At 47.9% G+C, this 19,482-nt stretch overlaps 1 protein-coding gene across 8 annotated transcripts in view; it reads left to right on the top strand.

The window, feature by feature from the left end:
- Positions 1 to 19,229, top strand: part of VPS13B (vacuolar protein sorting 13 homolog B) — a 798,169-nt gene extending 778,940 nt beyond the window's left edge. For all 8 annotated transcript variants that reach the window (XM_067711645.1, XM_067711646.1, XM_067711647.1 and 5 more), the window contains exons 57-62: positions 2,807 to 2,983; positions 4,979 to 5,149; positions 11,480 to 11,656; positions 13,944 to 14,046; positions 14,551 to 14,800; positions 18,485 to 19,229. In XM_067711645.1, the coding sequence (XP_067567746.1) occupies positions 2,807 to 2,983; positions 4,979 to 5,149; positions 11,480 to 11,656; positions 13,944 to 14,046; positions 14,551 to 14,800; positions 18,485 to 18,733 (1,127 nt within the window). In that variant the 3' untranslated portion in view covers positions 18,734 to 19,229. The remainder of the gene's footprint in view (positions 1 to 2,806; positions 2,984 to 4,978; positions 5,150 to 11,479; positions 11,657 to 13,943; positions 14,047 to 14,550; positions 14,801 to 18,484) is intronic.
- Positions 19,230 to 19,482: the final 253 nt, after the last annotated feature.

The following is a 19,482-nucleotide window of genomic DNA, read 5'->3' as shown; positions in this document are numbered from 1 at the left end:
CTGCTCTGGAGCCTGGGAAGGAATAAGCTTCCCGTCCGTCTGGTCATCACATTAGGCTGAGGTGTGGGGAGCGCCCATCAGAGTAATGAGCTGGCAGAGAGACTCCAACTGTGACCACCAAGGAACCACGTCCCTGCGGCCTATGTGCTAAAAATGATCTCTCTTTGTTTTGTTTTTCATGAGCTTTCACAGGAACATTCTGTTTGGATTTTTTGTAATCCACCTAAAAGTTCTCTAAGCTGTTGTCCCAATCTCATTATATGCTGAGACAAGAAATTCTGAAATAGAGGGCCAAGTTTTTAGGTCTGCTGGGAATTCTGTCACTGAAGGCCTGCAGAGTATCTGAAGATTATCTGGAGGAAAGCAGTGATTTTTGAAAGAGTTGGAAATGGGAAGATGGTAGGAGGTTACCCCTGGGTAGAAGCATCTTAAAGAGAATGTACTGGCATTCTAGTAGAGGAAAGGAAAGGTCTGGCCTGGGAGTGGACAAGTTGCCTCTGCATCTCACATGGGTCAGTATTCACTCATTGGACTTGATTAAAAGGTCCCTCATGGGGATGACTGAAATACCCTGACCTCATTTCCAGGGAAGGACTTGTAGAGGTTTTAACAGTAAAGTAATTAGAAATGAGTAACAACTGACCCTATTTGAAGAAAAGAATGTGGGCTCTGTAATTTCCTGGGGTCCCTCTCTACCTCCAAGGCTCAGTTTGATGGGAAGCCAGACAGGCACTTGTTTTCAACAAAAGTCTGGCAACAAGTAAGAAAAAGATACATGTGCTTTTGGAGGGAAATAAGAAGGAATGCCCTCAGATGCTTTGGTCCTTTTCTGGCCATCTCAGATGCCACTGAGAAGTAGCTCTGGTCCACACATAGCCTTCCCATCAGCAGTGAACCTAACCCAGGAGAGTCTCCCTCACCGTCCCGTAGCCGGGGTGAGGGCTAGAAGGTGAGGCTGGGTGCTTTCCACACACCCTGTGCCCTGCTGCCCTGGCCTGAGTGGGCCCATTGTAGAGTGAGTGGTCTTTGCTTGGCAGTAGCTACGCACCTTTCTTTATCTCTCTATGGAACTTCAGGAGAGAAGGGGAATTAAGATGTTTCTAGTCCAATCTTCTGCCTCCAGGCGAACCTTACAACTATGCCAAGCTAAAGGAAATTTGTTGTTTCTTCACCTCCAGAGAAGGCCCTCCGAGGAAGACTATTCCACAACCTTCCACGGTACCCTGCCTACTCAGCGCAGCCTGGGCTCCCAGGAAGAGGGAGGGTGGGCTCTGGAGCCAGGTAAACCTGGCTTGAAACCCTCCCACGTGTCTAGGCGGCGGGGAGACTGTGAGAACTGACTCAACCTCTGAGCCACAGTTTCCTCCTTGTCCTGCCTTTGAGATGGTGGAGACGGGGTGACACCGCGTCAGAGCAGGCTCTGTCCCCTGCACCTGGTACAGTCCCTGAACCCAGGGAGAGGCTCAGTCCTTGGCTAATCTGAATTTACACAGAGGCAGGTACTAGGACTTGAAGAGTTGCTGTGGGAACTGAGGGAGTTGAATGCCTGGCGCCCATAGGCGCTTCCGTTTATGATCTTCATCTTCTGGAACTTACTCCCTCTTTTAACCTAAACCCTAGTGCTGTCTTCTAATGTTCCAGAGAAGAGAGGTGGGCTTAAAACTTAAGAACGTCCCTCTCTACAAGGGCTGGGCCTGGGAACCCTTCAGGGCTCCGGCTTGGCTCTTGTACCCACACCTTCCCTACCCTCTGGGACTGATGACTTGACTGGGGGTCTCTGTCACAGGCCTGGCCTCCAAAACCCTGCTGGGGGGCAGGATCGGCTCCCACACGGGTCCTCTCCCCGCGGCCTCCCCATTAAAGCGCTCGCAGCCCTCTCCTGGGCTGGAGAGGCCATGGTGTCCCCGGGGGAAGCTGTCTGTTGGGCGTCCTCCTCTCCGCAGCCCCCGGCCCTTGCCTGCACCTCCTGTCCTCCGGGCGAGAGCCCCAAGCCCCCCACCCGGGGAGGAAGGCGAAGGGGAGCTGCTCCAGCCTCCACGCCACAGCCCCGTTCCCACGGGGCCGAGCGCTCGGCAGTCAGGCCGCCGCTGAGCGGGCGGCTCCTGGCAAGCCCCAGCTCAAGTAGGAAACCGGATCCAAAGCTCGCCTCCTGGGACGTTCGCAGGGAACACGCCCCTCTCGCTAACCTATAATCAGCATGTCCCTGTCACCAGAGTTTACACAACTGAAGCTGGGCTCGAAGGGGAAACATTTCTCTGGCTCCAGCTCCACTCCAAAGGGAAGCACTCAGCTTGGTAGGATTGGGAAAGATTAAAAATAACTTCCTCCATCCTCGTCAGAACTGTGCATCCCCTTTGCAACACCCCTTTTAGCATCTGGCCTCCTCCCCTGACCAGGCATCTCCTCCTCATCCTGGTGCCTCCGCTGCCCAAGGAGGTTTTAAGGATAACTTACCAGCCTGCGAACACCTGCAGCCCCAGGGACTGCCTTTCCTCGGGGGCAGGAGCCATCGTCCCCTGCACTCGGGTCCCTTTTAGCAGGAATACGGGAGGCTTGGGCAGGGAAGTCATATTAAAGCTATTTGTGAGGCCGCCAAAAGGATCACTTTGATTTATAAAGTATGAAAGTTTGCCATTTATGAATTCACAGTGAATGAGTTATTTCCCATATTTTGCTCCAAAGGAGCTTATTACATTCTCCATTCTAGTGTGAAAAATGAATTGCAGGGAAAATGGGTCACTTGTCCCATATGTTGAAAGTGCTGTGTTTAAGATTTCAGTAACCCCTTCCCTTTGGTCCCTCACAGGCTGGGTGGTTGGATCCCTGGAAATCCTTGGCAGCCCGGCAAGTTTGGTGCGAAGCATCGGGAATGGCATTGCCGACTTCTTCAGGCTTCCGTACGAGGGGCTGACCCGAGGCCCGGGAGCCTTTGTGAGCGGAGTTTCCAGAGGGACGACATCATTTGTGAAGCACATTTCCAAAGGTAGCTATTCGGGTTCCTTGTAATGAGGCCTTATTTTCATTCCTTCCCTCTCTTATTTTTTATTTTTAAAGAACGTGTTAAAAGTTTTCAGTGAATTAAGTTTGCCTCTAACTTTGTTTGGCTTGTTAGCTGGCAGTGAAGTGTTGGATCTGTAACAAAGCTCATATATAATGTCTTATGTTTTAAACAGATCACTGCTTGCCTGTAGTGTGTGAAAATGTTTCAGAAACTTCAGAATTTGAAACCTCCCAATGGGAAAACAAGGATTGGCTCAACTGTTATTCCATGTGATAAATACAGAAATATTAAAGGTGTTCAGGACTTCTGCTAAACATCAGAAATCCTACACTGTGTTGCCTCATCATATTTTTTTAAATGTAGATACAGTTGTCATAACTTTTGTAAGGCTATGGATACATTTTGACGTGGAAGCCGATTGGGAGGTGAGCGAGCCAGCTTTTCCCTAGCACGCCACGTAAACAGTGCCACCTTGTGGCCCAGACGGGTCATCGGGCGCAGAAACCAAACTGCCGCCCACAAGAAGGAGAGCGTGCTTTCCTTTCATCCGTGTGTTTGTTTGCCCATATTTTGGTCAGGTTGGCAGTGACTCGGGAACTAACAAGGGCCATCTGAGTCCCCGTTTCTTCTCAGCAGGAGGCAGGGGAAACAGGGCAAAAGCCTCCTCCCCCATAAAAGGCTTTTCACTGTCAACAGTACTGCAACTCTGTTATGAGTGGGCAGGTTACAGAAGTCTCTAGAAGGCCTCAAACAAGACTTGAGCTCGAAATATGAGAACCCATGATCCATAGAGGGGGACTGGCAAGAGAACAACAAGAGCAATAAACCAAATTCCATGGACAATCACGGGACCACTCCCCCGGGGCCCCGGTCATCCGGGAGGCCTGTGAGCCAAGCTGCAGGAACTCATAGATGAGTCACTGGTGGATTTCTCACTCTTGACACTTGAATCTTTGAGGTTCTGTTGTTTTTATTTTAAAATAAGACAACCAACACTTGCTAAATTGCACTCCGGCAGTAATTTTAGCATAGTGACTCACTGAATGTTTTTTACACTTGTTCTCTCCTTCTCTTAGGAAAATCTGTTTGGTTTGTCTGTGTGTGTGTACGTGGATTTTTTCTTTTCAGATGACTGGTTAAGATGCAGCTGCAAAAACAACATCTTCCATTTCTTCTGAAAACTAGACATCCAATAACAGATGAACTAATTCATTAGCTTCAGGATATGTCCGTTGATGTCTTTCAGTTTTGCTCACTGGGGTCTATGCGGACTTGCTAGAGGGGATTATGACTGTCTTGAGCAAGATGCAGAAATAGCCTTTCTTGGGAAAACCAGACGGAATCGTGGCTTTCACATGCTTTACTCCCTTTGATGTCCTCACTTTTTTTCAGCTAACACCCTGAATATCAAAATCACACATATTCTCTGTGGCATAATAATTATTTCCTGACTGTCAAATGATAAAAGTTTAGTGTCTTCCTCTACTATGACTAAAGTAATAGGGGGAAATAAATTTTATTCCTAAAGTAGAAACATTCCTTTGCGATCTATTTAAAATTCAGCAACATAACCTTACCCTTTCAAATCAGACCAGGCAAATTGCAACCTTCAAAACTGGACCTCAGTGAGGACTTCAAAACTAACTATTTTAGCCAAGTCCTAACAGTCAAATGAAAGTGCATGATAGCTTCCTATGAGGCCGTGGGCATTTTTCTGGTAACGGAGATTCTAATTCTACCCCCCTGTGAGGAGTGCCATCACCCCTGTCAGCAAGTGTTCATCTTCACCTCATTGTCTTAAGGCTGCTTCTTCAAACTGACCGAGGGGAAGCCACCATCACTCTCCATGGGCGAGTCCAGAAGGCGGATGTGCTTCCACCTCCCTCTCCCATCCCCCACAGTGCTCCAGGGACCACTCCCCTAGGGGCCACCAGCTATGCGACCAGGAGACCAACCCACGTGCTCTTGTGCCCTCAGGTACCCTCACCTCCATCACCAACCTGGCCACGAGCCTGGCCCGGAACATGGACCGGCTCTCACTGGATGAGGAGCACTACAACCGGCAGGAGGAGTGGCGGCGGCAGCTCCCGGAGAGCCTCGGCGAGGGGCTCCGGCAGGGCCTGTCCCGGCTGGGCATCAGCCTGCTCGGTAAGGGGTCGCCAGGGACTGGGGCCCAGGACTTTCCACGGGCTGGTTGTGGACTGTCCATCTTTCTGCAGAGATGCTGAGGCTCAGAGAGGCCAAGGCACGCATTCTGGTTCCTATCCTGGCCAGCAGGGTTCTGGAACAGGCACCCTCTCCAGAGCCCTTGTGCGGCTGCGCAGGGCCATCCTGGGACCTGGCCGCTCCCCGCTCCCCACCGGTCGCGTTCCCACCTTCCCTCGCCTCTGGTGGGAGATGCCTCTCTGCGTCCTCGCGGCTTCCGTAAGACATCATTCACTCCGTAGGGCCCCGCGCGCGGGGTGTCAACACAAGGAAGGCAGCCCACAGCTGCATGCTTGCTGAAGGGAGCAACGGGCAAACCTCCTGAAGCGCTTGCTGCCTCTCTGCCACAGATACTGCAAACGCCTGCTTTTGTTTGGGAAGCACTTGAGCAATGTGCAAATGTCATGTAAACTTCAGTGAGGAGCCCACTTTTCCCTTTTATTTTTTTAAGAATGCCAGATCTGCCTGACTCCAAGTAATTGCCGTTTGTCAAGCAGCCAGATGGTATAGCTAGAGATGAAGATTGCTAGGGGTATTTCCAAATATTACAAATGTTTGAAAAATAAGTTGCTTTGGAAAATCTATGAAGAGGAAGCTTCAGAGCTGAAATTTTACAGAGCAGGATTTTCAAGGGTATCTTTTGTTTATTTGTTTGCAAAGGAATTTAAAACTGTATTGTTTGGCAGCCTGCCTACCGAGCATCTGAAGGAGTGTGCATCTTGCAGAGATCAAAGTGGCCCAAAGCAGGGAGAGCAAAGGTCAGAAAAGATGAGCTTGAAAGGATTTGTCCTCTCTCCAGGCTGCAGTTTTGTACATAACCCCCACCCCCACCCCCACCCCCACCCCCACCACCACCACTCACAGCGCGCCCAGCTGAGGCCCCGAGAGGAAGTCGTAAGATGTTACAACTTCAGGTTAAGTTACTAGAAAGTGTTTAAGTCCTAACCTGCAGTGGTGTGGGACACGGTCCTGTGATAATGTGTGGGAGCGGGGACCCGGGGTGGAGCAGCTCTGGGGAAGGGCGGGGGGGTGGGGGGGTGGCCACGGTCCTCAGGAGCCAGCGGACCCCAGGCTCGGGTGTCCAGGTCCTTTCTCTGTGACCTCAGAGCTTCTCTTTTGTAAATTGGGGCTGAAAATTACTCTGCCGTTATTGGAAGTAATGCTGGTCGGTTGTGTGCCAGGCATAGGGTCCATGTTTGGTAAACAGCACCTTCACTATATTATGGTAGTAAAGGAACTATAAGAGTTGCCTGGTTTCAGACAGTGTCCCAGCAAAGAGAGACATCTGAGCAGTGGCAGGAGCATTTCTGCTTTAGTTTTAGTCCAGTGGGTTCAGTTGCTGTAACCACAGGAAGTGTCAATGAGGTTATCTTGGAGGCCTCAAGCCATCATTTGGGGACTGTGGGACCTCTTTCTGCTAAGAATCGTGGCTTTACGTGCCCTCTGCTCTGGGCAGGAGAGTCTCCTTCTCGCTGTCCAAGCTCTTCTTGGATGGAGGCACTCAGCAGAGGAGACCTGAGCCGGCTGGCACGTGGCTGTTCCCATCCTGACTAACCTGTTCTCTCCCCACCCAGAGAAGCCCACATCCACTACCCATTTTCCACTGTATAAAACTGTGCCTGATGGTAGAAATCAGTTACGTGGGGAGCCATGTTTCTGCCTTTGGGTTGTCACCCTTTCAAGCATGGCTCTGTTGTTAACCAGGGTAGAAAATCATAAACCTCTGACCTTTGCTATAGCCATCATGTTTTGTACACACTCATCCATGCGAGGGAACCACTTAGCCTGTCTGTGGAAACTACAGTAGGCTCGTGGAGTCTGTGGGCCCCTAAGAGCTCCACTCACAGCAGCACATGTAGAGCAGTGTGTCCGTTTCTGTGCTTCTCAGACTAAGGTTGGGCCAACCAGCTTCCTTTCCTGGAAGGGTTCAAGAACTCTCTGTATCCCACATAATCACTGGGTCGTCTCAAAACGTCTGGTCCTTGATATGTGGCAGGAAGAAAGGGGAGAATAGGACCAACCAAGTCCCCTCACCTGGGAAAGTATAGATTTGTCGCCGTTTAATCCATCCCCAGAAATGGTGTATAAAAGTGCCAAATGCCAGTAAATGCCCGAAGTTAGAGCTATTATCATACAATAGTTTAAAAGCCATGCTTGGTGAAATCAAAATGCTACTTCCTCAGTTTCTTCCTTTATGAGACATAAACATAAATGACCTGGTCAGTAAAAAATACATTTAAATAACACTTCTGGGTTGTCAAAGTACTTTCACATGGGTCATCTTATTTGATCTTCAGACCTAGGAATGAATGAGGTTAAGTGACTTGCCCAGGTCAAACCTCCAGGCAGGACAAGAACCTGGGTCTTCCCACATGTCACCCACCCTGGAGGGCTCCAAGCCTGGAAACAATCAAGATGTGGGGAGACTGAACAATTGAAAGTTCCAGGGTAGGAAAAATACATTTCCCCCAAATGTTTATGGGTTTGATGGGCCTTCCTGACTCGGCTCGGCCCTCATGAGGACACGGTGGAGTGTTATGAGGCACTTGAAAAATCAAAGGACGTCTTCAGCTGTCCTGCCCAGCCCCATCGCCCCAGAGCAGCGAGGAAGTGTTGGGCTGCAGAGAGATGCCGCCGAGGCTCCTGCAGGAAATCCACAACCGTTTTCAGAAAGAGTGGCTTTTGGAAAAACTCTGTTTAGCCTGCAGAGTTGGCATCAGGCTTGCCCGCATTTACCAGATCCGTTCCCCAGATGCCCCCACTTTCTACTACCCCTGGAGCCTGCTGAGAGAGGATGTGAGCTCCATGTCACAGCTAGATGGCACGTCCCCTCCCAGATGGGACTTCTCCCTGGGGAATACCTAAGGCAGGATGTCAGAACTCGCTTCTCTGGCCCGACTTATGAAGCGCTGCTGGATTTCCCAGCAGCCACAACTGTCTTGACAGCCGCTCTCGGGACGCCATTCAGAATCCCGACCACGTAGGCCTCCGCCAGGTGAGTCGGGACGTTTTCCCAAGTGAATGAGTGATGAGCTGGGCACCGAGAAGGTGCTTACACACAGCCCGTCTGATGCTGCCCTCAGCCATCAGCACCTTGCTTGGCAGTTAGAAGGGAATTTGGGAGCAACAGATGTGCTTCCTTCTCAGTTTGGTCATCTGTCGTGGTCAAAACAAGCAAGCCTCAAGCCAGGGTTCCTAATACATTCTGTGGGGTTCGTTTGTCCCTGGAACGTGAGCTGTGGAGCGGTGTCCCAGCCCAGGCCTGTGCCTCTGCTATTGCGATTAAAAAAAAAAAATGTTCAGAATAAAATTACAACATGTGATTAGGCAGCACCAAAATAGCCACACAGGCAGAACATTCATAGATAGCGACCCGGTGAGTTTTGCCCAAGGCTAGGGAGCAAGTCACAGAAGAGGTGAGGGAGGGTCTCTTAGTCCCCTTGCTTCAGAGAGCAAGCCCTTCTCTTCCAGCAAAGGGTAGGAAAGGAAGTACGTCTGGGACTTCCCTGGTGGTCCAGTGGTTAGGACTCCATGCTTCCCCTGCAGGGGGCACGGGTTCAATCCCTGGTCAGAGAACTAAGATCCCGCATGCCACGCAGCGTGACCAACAAAAAAGAGGAAAGGAAGCACATCCGGCTTCTGCCCCGCCCAGCACACGAGGGGGGGTCCAGGGAAGCACCCCTTCCCTCCCTGCTTCACTTCATCACATCACAGCCGGCTCCATGTGGCTGCCCTCCCCGTGGGCCTGGTGCCAGCGGACAAGTTTGGGAATCAGTCGCTGCTAACTAAAGCCTCAGAGCAGAGTTGGAGTGTATGGCAGTAAATAATTTACCAGTTGTGGGATTTAGCGGAATTACACTGCCTGAGAGACCCTCTGAAGCCCTGGGAGAGCGGCCTCTCAGGCTCAGCTGCAGACGCGGGCCGGGCTGCCGGTCTCTCACGCACCTGGGGCCCAGGGAGGTGTCAGTGTGTGTGACAGGCCAGCCTCCCGCCCGGGGCCTGATACTGGCCCAGGGCATGTGCTCCCGCAGCTCCTTCTCTACCTCTTAGCATCTAACGCCTTGTCACAGGGTTCGGGCTTTCCACTTTGGGGGCTGCCTGAAGAATTTATCAACGTTTATCTATCAGAGCCTTCACCGTGGCTGGTGGCTAGAGAAAGTGGAAGATCAAAGGGGAGTTTCACTGTGATACGGGTTTGCACTTAGGCAGACCCAAGTCAGAGCCTTGTGTGGATTATCACGGCTCTATGCCCCTTGTGCTGGTCAGGCCTGACACATTAAAGGAAAATGGGAGATTTTCACCTGCCCCCCAACTCTATTTTAATACTGTTAACGGCAATCTGCCCTTCAGAGAAGACATTTCTACCAGAAATACAGGCAATAACTTTACTGGTGAATTTGTAATTATTTACCCCACCTTTTCTACTCTTAAGCATGGAGATCTTTCACAGAAATCAGAAAGTGAAATCGCAAAGTCTGTGTCCTTTGATTTGATGCTATTCACTTTGAACTGTCTGCTATGAAATGATTTGAAGAGAAGACCCCAGGGTTCTTGCCTCTCCCAGTGCAGCCGGTTCCATTAATACTTCCCAGCTGCCCTGACTTCTGACCTCATAGACAGAGAGCAGAACATCAGATTCCTCAGACTGAAAACACGAGGCGAGCTCCCAGCCCAAGCACCAAAACTGGGTGTCTTGAGGGGGTGCTGAGACTGCCATCCCTTGGCCCCTGATAGCCAAGGTGGCCCAGGCCAGCTGTGAGCAGCTTCTTCCGCTTCCCTCATCATTTCTTTAAGAGGTTTGGGAAGCGGTGGTCTAGGCTGGGAAACAGACCTGTCGCCTCAGGTCATTCTTAATCTGTCAGTACGTGAACTTAAATGGCTCTGTCAAAATTTAGAGGAGTGGAATCCATGAAGAACATTGCCTTTACAACTGACCCAAAGGAACTGGCCTTTCATTTTACTGGATTTCGTTCAATGGAATATTACTTGAAATTAGCAGGTCATTAACTGAGAACTGGAAATCTCCCTTTACCCAGGAGACTTTGAATTAGTGGCATTTGGAATAATGGGGTTTGACATGTATTAAAATTTCTACCAGGGGACTGTGCATTTTCATTAATCCTAGCAGGTCTGAGCTGAAAACAGAGAATTCTGTCAAGAATTGTAATGAAATTTCTTCCTCTTACTGGGTTAGGGAACCCTTCACTCTGACATGGCAAAAAATCTGGACTGTTGGGGCCTTTAGTCGAACTCATCCCTGGTCCCTCAAGGTAAGAGGAGCAAGGAGGGGACCCACAGAGGCTGAGGGATTCGCCCTCCAGCTCTGAGCATGGCCTGGCTGCCCTGTGGGAAAGCCGTTAGAGCAAAGAGCCATGAGCGCAGGGTTTGTAGCTGTTCTCAAGTGAACAGTAAGTGGCCAAACCTCAGCTGAAGTGAGAGAAAAGGAAATTTTTCCAAGACTGGCAAAGGAAAGAGCTTGTTTTATAAACAGGATCAGTGAATAGCTTGGTGGTTAAGAGCGAGGCTGTGACTCTGACACCCTGGACTCCAATCCTGGCTCAAGCACAGGGCAGCTGTGTGACCTTGGGAAAAACTCCTTAACCTCCCTGTGCCTCGGTGGCCTTGTCTAGGAACTGAGGATAAAAGCCATGCCTGATTCCCTAGTATTGTGACAATTAATGATCTCCTACAAGTAAGCTCTTAGCACATAGTAAGTACTCAAAACGGATTTGCTATAGTAGCAATAATAACTATATCAATTACTCTTATTATTATATAATTATTAACATATTAACATTACATTACTATTAAATAATTGCCCTTATTCTTACTAAAAGAGAGAACAAGGAAAGGGGCTGGCCCTTTTCAGTTTTTTCATCCTCTTGATTCAGTGAAACTGTATTAGGCTCACTCTCCTCCTAAGGAATTGTTAGCTCCTGTCCCTAAACTGTGTTGCCTGATTCCTGGAGAAAGATGTGTGGGTGTCACTTGGGAATAGTCTGGCATGTTTATTAAATTCAAAACTGAACTTCACAGGTCCTGACTGTGTTGGGCCAAACCCAGTCTGAACATTGTGTTTTGATGAAGATAATAAATGTCTAACACATCCTCAATGTACTTAGATAAATGGTAAACAAATGCATAGTAAAGAGCTTTATAATGAGGGTGGGGTTTCATTTTCAATCCAAACAAAACTGTGTTCCAGATTGAAGGTTTTCACTTCCTCAGGATTTTATGCATCAGTCCTTACCCGGGGCTTTTGTTGTTTTTCAGGTGCAATTGCTGGTATAGTTGATCAGCCAATGCAGAACTTCCAGAAAACATCGGAGGCTCGTGGTTCAGCAGGACACAAGGCCAAGGGCGTTATCTCCGGCGTGGGGAAAGGAATCATGGGGGTGTTCACGAAGCCTATTGGAGGGGCTGCTGAGCTCGTGTCACAGACTGGCTATGGTGAGTCCTGGAGAACCGGCCAACTCAGACATCACCGATAAATTTGCGTTATTATACCAAGGTTTCCCTAAGATAATCTAGCCCCTCACATGACAGAGGAGTGAAAAATAAGATAGATAAATCTATAAATAAACAGTCCTTTTTCTTACTTCTTTATGCTTATTTACACAAAGAGTTGAATTGGACTATGACTAATAAATTACGATTATAAAGCCAGGAAGTCAATTAATAATTTCAGTCTATATAGGTCACAGAATCTTTTTACAGTCATTTAATAAAATCGACTTTAATGAAAAGTAACCAGTTAGAGGTTGAGGGCAATAAATACAATATACTGAAGCAGAAAGTAGACTTACTTTTTCTGGTGAGCAATTTGAAAGAAATAACTAAGTTATAAAGCAGGAAGATATCTTTAAAAGACAATGCGTCTGTATTTGGAGAATGAGAGAGAGAGGAGCATGCGTGCATCGGTGGGTGCGTGCACATTTGCCCATGCAGCCTGGCGTCAGGCATGGCTTTCTCACCAGCAACTGTGCTGCTCTTGCAGCCAGGCCCAGTCTCCTGGCCAGTGTCAACAAAGGTGCATGATCTGCCACTGAAAACCCTTCCCTGAGCAGACAGGTGCGGAGAACTTGGACTCATGGAACTACTGCTTTAGGCTGGTGCCAGGCCTCTCCACGCACACACGTGCGCGCAGGAGCAGTGGATGTGTGGGAGAGGAAGTGCCTCCTCCTGTGCTAATTTTCTGCATTCTTGGCAGAGCACATTAAAGTGACTTTACAGAACTAGGCAACTGGAATTGTTACCTTTTTCTTTTTTTTTGGCCGGACCTCGCGTCTTGCAGAATCTTAGTTCCCCGACCAGGGATTGAACACAGGGCCCTTGGCAGTGAAAGTGCAGAGTCCTAACCACTGGACCGCCAGGGACCCTGGAATTGTTAACCTTTTTACCTAAAATCGGTATCATCATTTTGGTCATGAAGTGGCTGGCTGGCTGGAACCACAAACTACGGGCAGGAGCTTTGCATCTGTATCTGCATCTGGCCATAAAGTCTGCAGGGTGCATTTGACTGCGGCCTCCTGCGCCTCACTAGGTCTGACAAGAGACAGCCCAGATTAGGGCATAAAACCCGTGTCTGAAAGGAAGAGAGTGGGAGACGAGTGCCCACACTCAGGCAACCATCCGGAGAGGCTCCTTTAAGAGACCACACAGACAGGAACATGTGTTCCTCTCGCTCTTCCCCTTACCTCCTCCCCCTCAAGTTCGGTCTCTCACTCCTTCTGTGAATGACATTTTCACTCACAGGGAAACTGACAAAAAGAACTACTGCAAATTATAACTGGACAAAGTTAAATGCTCCCTTATCAAATACTTAACACGTTAATAAAAACAGTATTCCTTTTTGCTACAGACTGCAGTGAGGTAAAGTCAACTTATACTTCATAAATTTCTCTGGTCTTGAAAATGCCATTGTCCCTCACTGTGTTTCCCAAGGCTGAGGAACTCTCCCTTATGGAAGAGCACCTCAGAACAGAGCTTCACGTGGGCCTTGCTGGTTTCCATCATTCCTGTAAAACTTTTATTACTGCACTGAAGGTTTTACAAACCACTAACTCTTAGTCTAATGACTGTGCCTCGTTTATAAACATTTACAAGCCCTCAGAAAGCACACATGCTGTACCATCTCTGGTTCTGAAGAGTCTCTTTGGAGGACTGCATGGCTGCTGCTGGGTACCCTCGTTCGGTGCTGGCACCAGGGAGAGCATGTAATAAACCAGAGGCCCCAAGAGCACTCATAAATGTATATGGATTCATGTTTAACAGCTGGATTAAGTCACTTAAATACTGTATCTAGGCAAACCATGTGCCTTTGTGTGCATCTCTGTGTGTTGTTTTCTATTTCACCAGCCACAGCCCAGATACAGAAGTATTGTAATATTCAGCAAGGAAGTCAACTAACAATCTTGACTTTGTGTCACATAAATTGTAAATGATGTGTAAGCTATTGCTCCAGACTGATTACTCCCAGGAGCATTATGCATCCTCTAATTGCCAGTCTATGCTTGGACTGTAGCTCATTCATATTTCAGTTTGCAGCTAATATAAGATCACCAGGGTTAAGAGCACTGCAATGTTTAATGATTATCTATATACTTGATTCCAAAGATGTGACATCATTTTGGATCTGTAGCATTTTATGGGTGGCTTTAAGCAGATGACATCACTGTAGCATGAAACTGTTTTCCAGAAAACAGCTAGTAAAACTCCCTTACTTCTCTTACCACAGGTATTTTACACGGAGCTGGACTTTCTCAGCTTCCCAAACAGCGCTATCAGCCAAGTGATCTGCATGCTGACCAAGCTCCAAACAGCCACGTCAAATACGTCTGGTAAAATTATCTAGACACTTGTTCAACTATACACGTGCACTGTATGTTATTAACAGGGCCTGGCTTGCTCTCAAGCTAACGGGACACACTTCCAGGGGAGCCCAAGAGGAGCAGCTGTTTTCGGGGAAAGGCTGCCATCCACAGATCTGGGCTGGCAGCAGGACGCCCCTGCCCCACACACACGTCCCACTCAGGGAAGGATGCACACTGGCAGAGGTGCCCGGGCCTGCAAGAGGGCCTGAGATTCTCTATGGAGCCAGTATTCTAATTAGGGGTGTCATTTCTAATGGGAAGAAAAGGAATTGCCAAAGCCAAGGGATATCTTTGTCTCCAGGAGGAGCTGGGTTCTGTTGACCAGAATCAGAATTAAAGTGACAATTACATTTTAAACTGAAATAAATAATCAGATTGGTGAGGGCCTTTGCCTTGGTACAAACAGTGAGCCCTGATAAGTGACCATCTTTTCTAAGCTGGCTTTGGCCTCATTTTTCTCCTTTGAAACAGGAAAATGCTTCAGTCTCTGGGCAGACCAGAAGTCCACATGGCCCTGGATGTGGTTCTGGTGAGGGGCTCGGGCCAGGAGCACGAAGGGTGCTTGCTGCTGACGTCAGAAGTGCTCTTCGTGGTGAGCGTCAGCGAGGACACCCAGCAGCAGGCCTTCCCTGTCACGGAGATCGACTGTGCGCAGGACAGCAAGCAAAGCAACCTGCTCATCGTGCAGCTTAAGCAGCCAAGAGTGGCCTGTGACGTAGAGGTACATTTCGGAAAACAGGGTGACCAGGGTTAGCTGCCGGCAAAGTTGAGACACAGGGTGACCGCAGGTACCAGGCATTTATGAGCCAGCAGCGTCTGGAGTGGATGCTGGAGACCAGGAGGGCTGCCAGGGGAAGGGGTGTGGGCAGCAAGGAGGCTGATGGACTCGGAGCTGGGGCTAAGCCACCATAGGAATTGAAGGTTGGCTGTCATGGAGCTGGGGTGCTGGAGCTCCAAAACAAGCAGGTCTGAAGAAGGGCCAGGACCAAGGCAGCAATTCTATGCAAATACTCCATGAAGGAGGCCTCTTGGTCTGAGCACAGAGCAGGCCCAAGTCTGCACGTGGCCTGGGAGTGACTGCAGCAGATCACTTTAGCAGGGACAGGAGAGGACCACCATAAAAGTGAGGGGTGTCATGAGGGAAACAAGGCACAAGCAGTAGGCCTGACCTTTGCAAGCTCACAAACCAGGAGGCCTGACTCACTCCCCTCCCTCATTCCCAGCTCCTCAGAGTTCAGGGTCAAAATTTTGTCAACTCCCTCCCATCCCCTGCTCTATATTGTGTGGCTCTGTGTTCCCTTTCCAATAGGACGCTTTCCCATCCCCTAAGTACCACAAGGTGCCTCCTGGGGATGCTGCTCAGGCTCTTGGGGCAGCTCCCTGGCCACACAGCTCCTGAGATGTGCTGGCTGCTGGCTCCACATAAGTTGATGTAGAACGGATGTTCAGGTGGGGCATTCTGGGTGTCAGGGGTCAGAGGTGAGCAGCAGTGCAGCCCGGGGTGAGCAGGTGCACCCACTGCAAAACTGCTCTGCCTCTGCCCTCCCTGCTGACTGCCTGATCCATGGGGCCCTGAGAGTTGACCTCAGACACAGACATCTTTTGTTCCCCACACAGCTTGACGGGGATGGATCAGAGGCAAGGTGTAGCCTGCCTAACTGAGGGTCTGAGTAGCCCCAGGAAAAGGACAGTAAACCTGCCTCCAGCAGGTCCTGCCTGATTCCTTCTTTCATTATTTTCCTCCTGGTATGGGAGCCTGCGTCTCCCTCACACCACTGTTTGCGTAAAATTATTTGAGAAGATGGAAGGTAGCCAACCACAACAACTCTGAGATTTCTCTAGTTTCTTGGATCGTAATCAGTCAGGCTTTAAGCTGGGGCTTGGCACTAAGACTACATTGCTGGTTCGAGTTGATGACTTTCTGGGAATAAACAGAGGTCAGATGTCCAGCCTGACTTTATTAGATCTGCCAAAATCTTCTGATCCAGATGACAATAAAGCAGCAGTGATCTGGCTACAGGCCTTGGCAGGGGATAGTATCATTATCTTCAAGTCCTTGGTTCTTAGCGAGAAGCTCCCAAAGCCCTGAGGAATATCTGTGACCATTGTTATTCCTTAGTTGCTTGGGAAATATTTCAGATCTTAAACTATTGAGACTAGAGAATCATCTTTAGCTGTTAAACTGTCTTCAACTGTGATCCTTCTCTTTGGCTTTTCTGCTTGAGGAGGGGGTACTGTGGGGAATTACAGCTGGAGGGGAACAGACCTCAGTTTCTCCAGGGGTTACCGAGATGACAGGTGGAGTCACCCCTCCCCACCCCCAGAAGTTGCCATGGCTAATTGAGACCATGGGATCAGTGAGTTAGAGGCAGAAGCACTAACACTCCGGACGCCATGCTCACCACTCGTTTTCCATTGGTGTTCGGTGATAACAGGGTCGGGGTGAAGGGGTGGCTGAAACAGGCAGGAAGAGATGACAGAGCAGGAATACTGCAGGTTAGCTACTGAGCTTACACAGCAGCACCTGGCACTGGGAAGACCTGGGCAAACTGGTAGATACCAAGCATGCTTTCAGCCTCCAGATTGCACTTTCTCACTGTCTGTTTCCTTTACCTCTAAACCCCAACTCCTTATTAACAAAAAGTAACTGCCCAATTAATCCTGTGTCCAAACCCTAACCTCCTCCCTCACCCCAATGGAGAGCCAAGCTGCAGAACAAAATGGTCTTTTTTTTTTGAGAGAGAGATAGTAGACCCTTCCTTAATAGTGCTATATATAATCCAGTGTATTTTCAAAATGGGAGTAGGGGAGTCACTCAGCAGTGCTGCCTGACAGTGCATTTTCCTCAGTGGCCATACCTAACCTAATCCACAGATATTAAGCTGGGCTGGGAAGCCTACCCATTATCTTCCAGTGAAAACTAAAGAATAGTATTTTAAAATCTTTACATGAAATGGCTTTTCTGGGATTTTTGCTCTAGATGCTAGGAAACACAGCTCCTTTGAATTTTGGAAGGAATTAATTTGTAGATGACATCATTCGGTATATTCAAATATGGCAGGATTTTTTTAAAAACCAGCATTTGCTTTTCTTAGTTAAATGCAGCCATTTTTAGGGTAATAATTGCTTAATATGCCTGGCACATTATTGAAATCCCTTATGAGAGGCTCACAATGAGTCAGAAGGTCAATTTATTCCTTGGCCATGTTCCTTTCACAACACGGGTTTTCCTGTGCTGCTGTTCAGGAGGAGCAATTAAGACTCTTGTGTATTCAGAGCTTTCCAGCTGAATCCTGACCCCATCAAATGATATCATCAGAGCTCTGGCTTTTGCCTGGTGGTGCACAGCTTTCATCTGTCAGTGAATCTTTGGGGGCCTTTCTTTCCCAAGCTTAAAAATATGAGACTGAACTCTAATGGATGCCCTACTTATTCCTTATTTCTCTGGCAGGCAGACCTCTCTCTTTACCATCCCACTGGCTTTCTGCAGCTTTTAAGACACCCTTGGCTGCATCGTCTCTGTGCCCTACACAGAAATATATAAATTCTTTACTACGATTTCAAAACCTAAAAAGCCCTCATTAAAATGTTTATAATTCTCCCAGAGTGGTCTTCCCAACATTTGGTAGGTAAAGACCACTGAAAGGTCAGTGGCTACCTGATCCCCACAGGTCAGTGGCTTATACTGGAGACTTCCCACTCCACTCGATTTACACAGTAGATAGCTACAGCATTTCAGGATGGGACGAATTTATAGCTCCACTTGCCTTTGATGGGTACTTTCTCAGAGAATCTCTCTTAAGAACTTAGGTAGTATATCTCAGTTCTCCTATTTGAGTTCCACTGAAGATGAGCCAGACTTTTATGAACCATAAATGTACTTTGCATCCTCCCTCTTTTCCATAAAAATTTCCCCTTCCTCTGCCCAGTTTATTTTCTCTGGCTTTAAATCCTAGTATTTATAAAAGCAGAAAATGTTACAGTTCAAAAGGTATTTGTTTTTCTAATGCTCTGTCCAAAGCCACTGGGTTTGAAAGAGGTAAAGAGGTTCTGTCTGGAGAGGTTTGCGGAGACAAGCAAACAGAGCTTTTATCTCAGAGGAGTTTAACGTTGATTAGATTCAAGCAGAGGAAAGACTTTTCTCCTTTGTTCCTGGACTAGGCTAGTAAAGAGCCAGTGACTGACAGATGTTTTGACAGTTAATGAGTAAAATATTCTGAAATTGTCAACTTCAAACAAACATGGGAGTTTTACACAACACCAAATGCTTATTCGGTGGCTTTATTAGATAACCTAAAAGGCACAACATCCAATGTCTCAAGGCAAGAGAAGGAATGATTTTGTTATGGAAGTCTCCTTATGAGTGTTTGTTTGGCAACTAAAAAAATCTTTTTTTGGAACCCAGGTGGATGGAGTTCGAGAGAGACTATCAGAGCAACAGTATAACAGACTTGTGGACTATATCACAAAGACATCTTGTCACCTGGCCCCCAGCTGCTCTTCCATGCAGACACTATGCCCTGTGGTGACTGTGGAACCTCTCCCTTCCACTGTGAAAACATACCATTATATGGTTGAGCCACACTTTGGCCAAGTCTTCATCAGTAAATTTACCATGGTGAAAAATAAAGCCCTGAGGAAAGGGTTCCCTTGAGTCCCCTCTGAGGTGTTGATTCCTGCTTGTGCAACTTATTTCTGAAAAAGAAACCTAATGAGCTCTAACAACATCTAATGTGGACAAAACCCACTGTTCTATAGTTGTTAATTTCCTAGCCTCTTCCAAAACTAATTCAGGTTCTTCCTTTTTCCCAAAACTAAGACACTTCAAAATTGAGTCATTGATTGATTAAAAAACCTATTCTTTTCCCATTTGGGGACAATGAACAGAATCCTAATTAATCTTATCACGTGCAGAAAATCCTTTTTGCTGTTTGCTAAAATTTCGACTATAATTAGGCTCTGTTAACTCTAACACAAAACATGGTCAGGCCTCGGAAACAACAGATTAAAACTTCATCCCCAGTTGCATCTGTTTTTAGGCTGAGACAACTGCCTAATACCCTCATCTGCAGAGGTTCAGATTCTTTGTATGAAATTAAATGCTTAGGAGCTTACTGTTTAACAACTTGTTAATAAATTTGTTACTTAAATGTGATGCTGTTTCTTTAAGTGAATACATTCCTAAACCTTTATGGAAATTTACAAAACATTCTGATGACTGTCCAGGTACATTTTTGGAAAAAATGTTTTTCTAGTTTGTTTTACTAGGCAAGCTTAGAGAATCTTTTGTCTACTGATAAAAACAGACCCCAGGTGCTCAGGTGAGTTTCTTAAGCAAAACACTACTGGGGAACTCCCACTACTGGATATTCTTGTGGAAGGACTCACCCTGATGCACTGACT

Source organism: Pseudorca crassidens, chromosome 17 (assembly GCF_039906515.1).
Source record: "Pseudorca crassidens isolate mPseCra1 chromosome 17, mPseCra1.hap1, whole genome shotgun sequence".
NCBI lineage: Eukaryota > Metazoa > Chordata > Mammalia > Artiodactyla > Delphinidae > Pseudorca > Pseudorca crassidens.
This window is presented reverse-complemented; position numbering and strand designations above follow the sequence as displayed.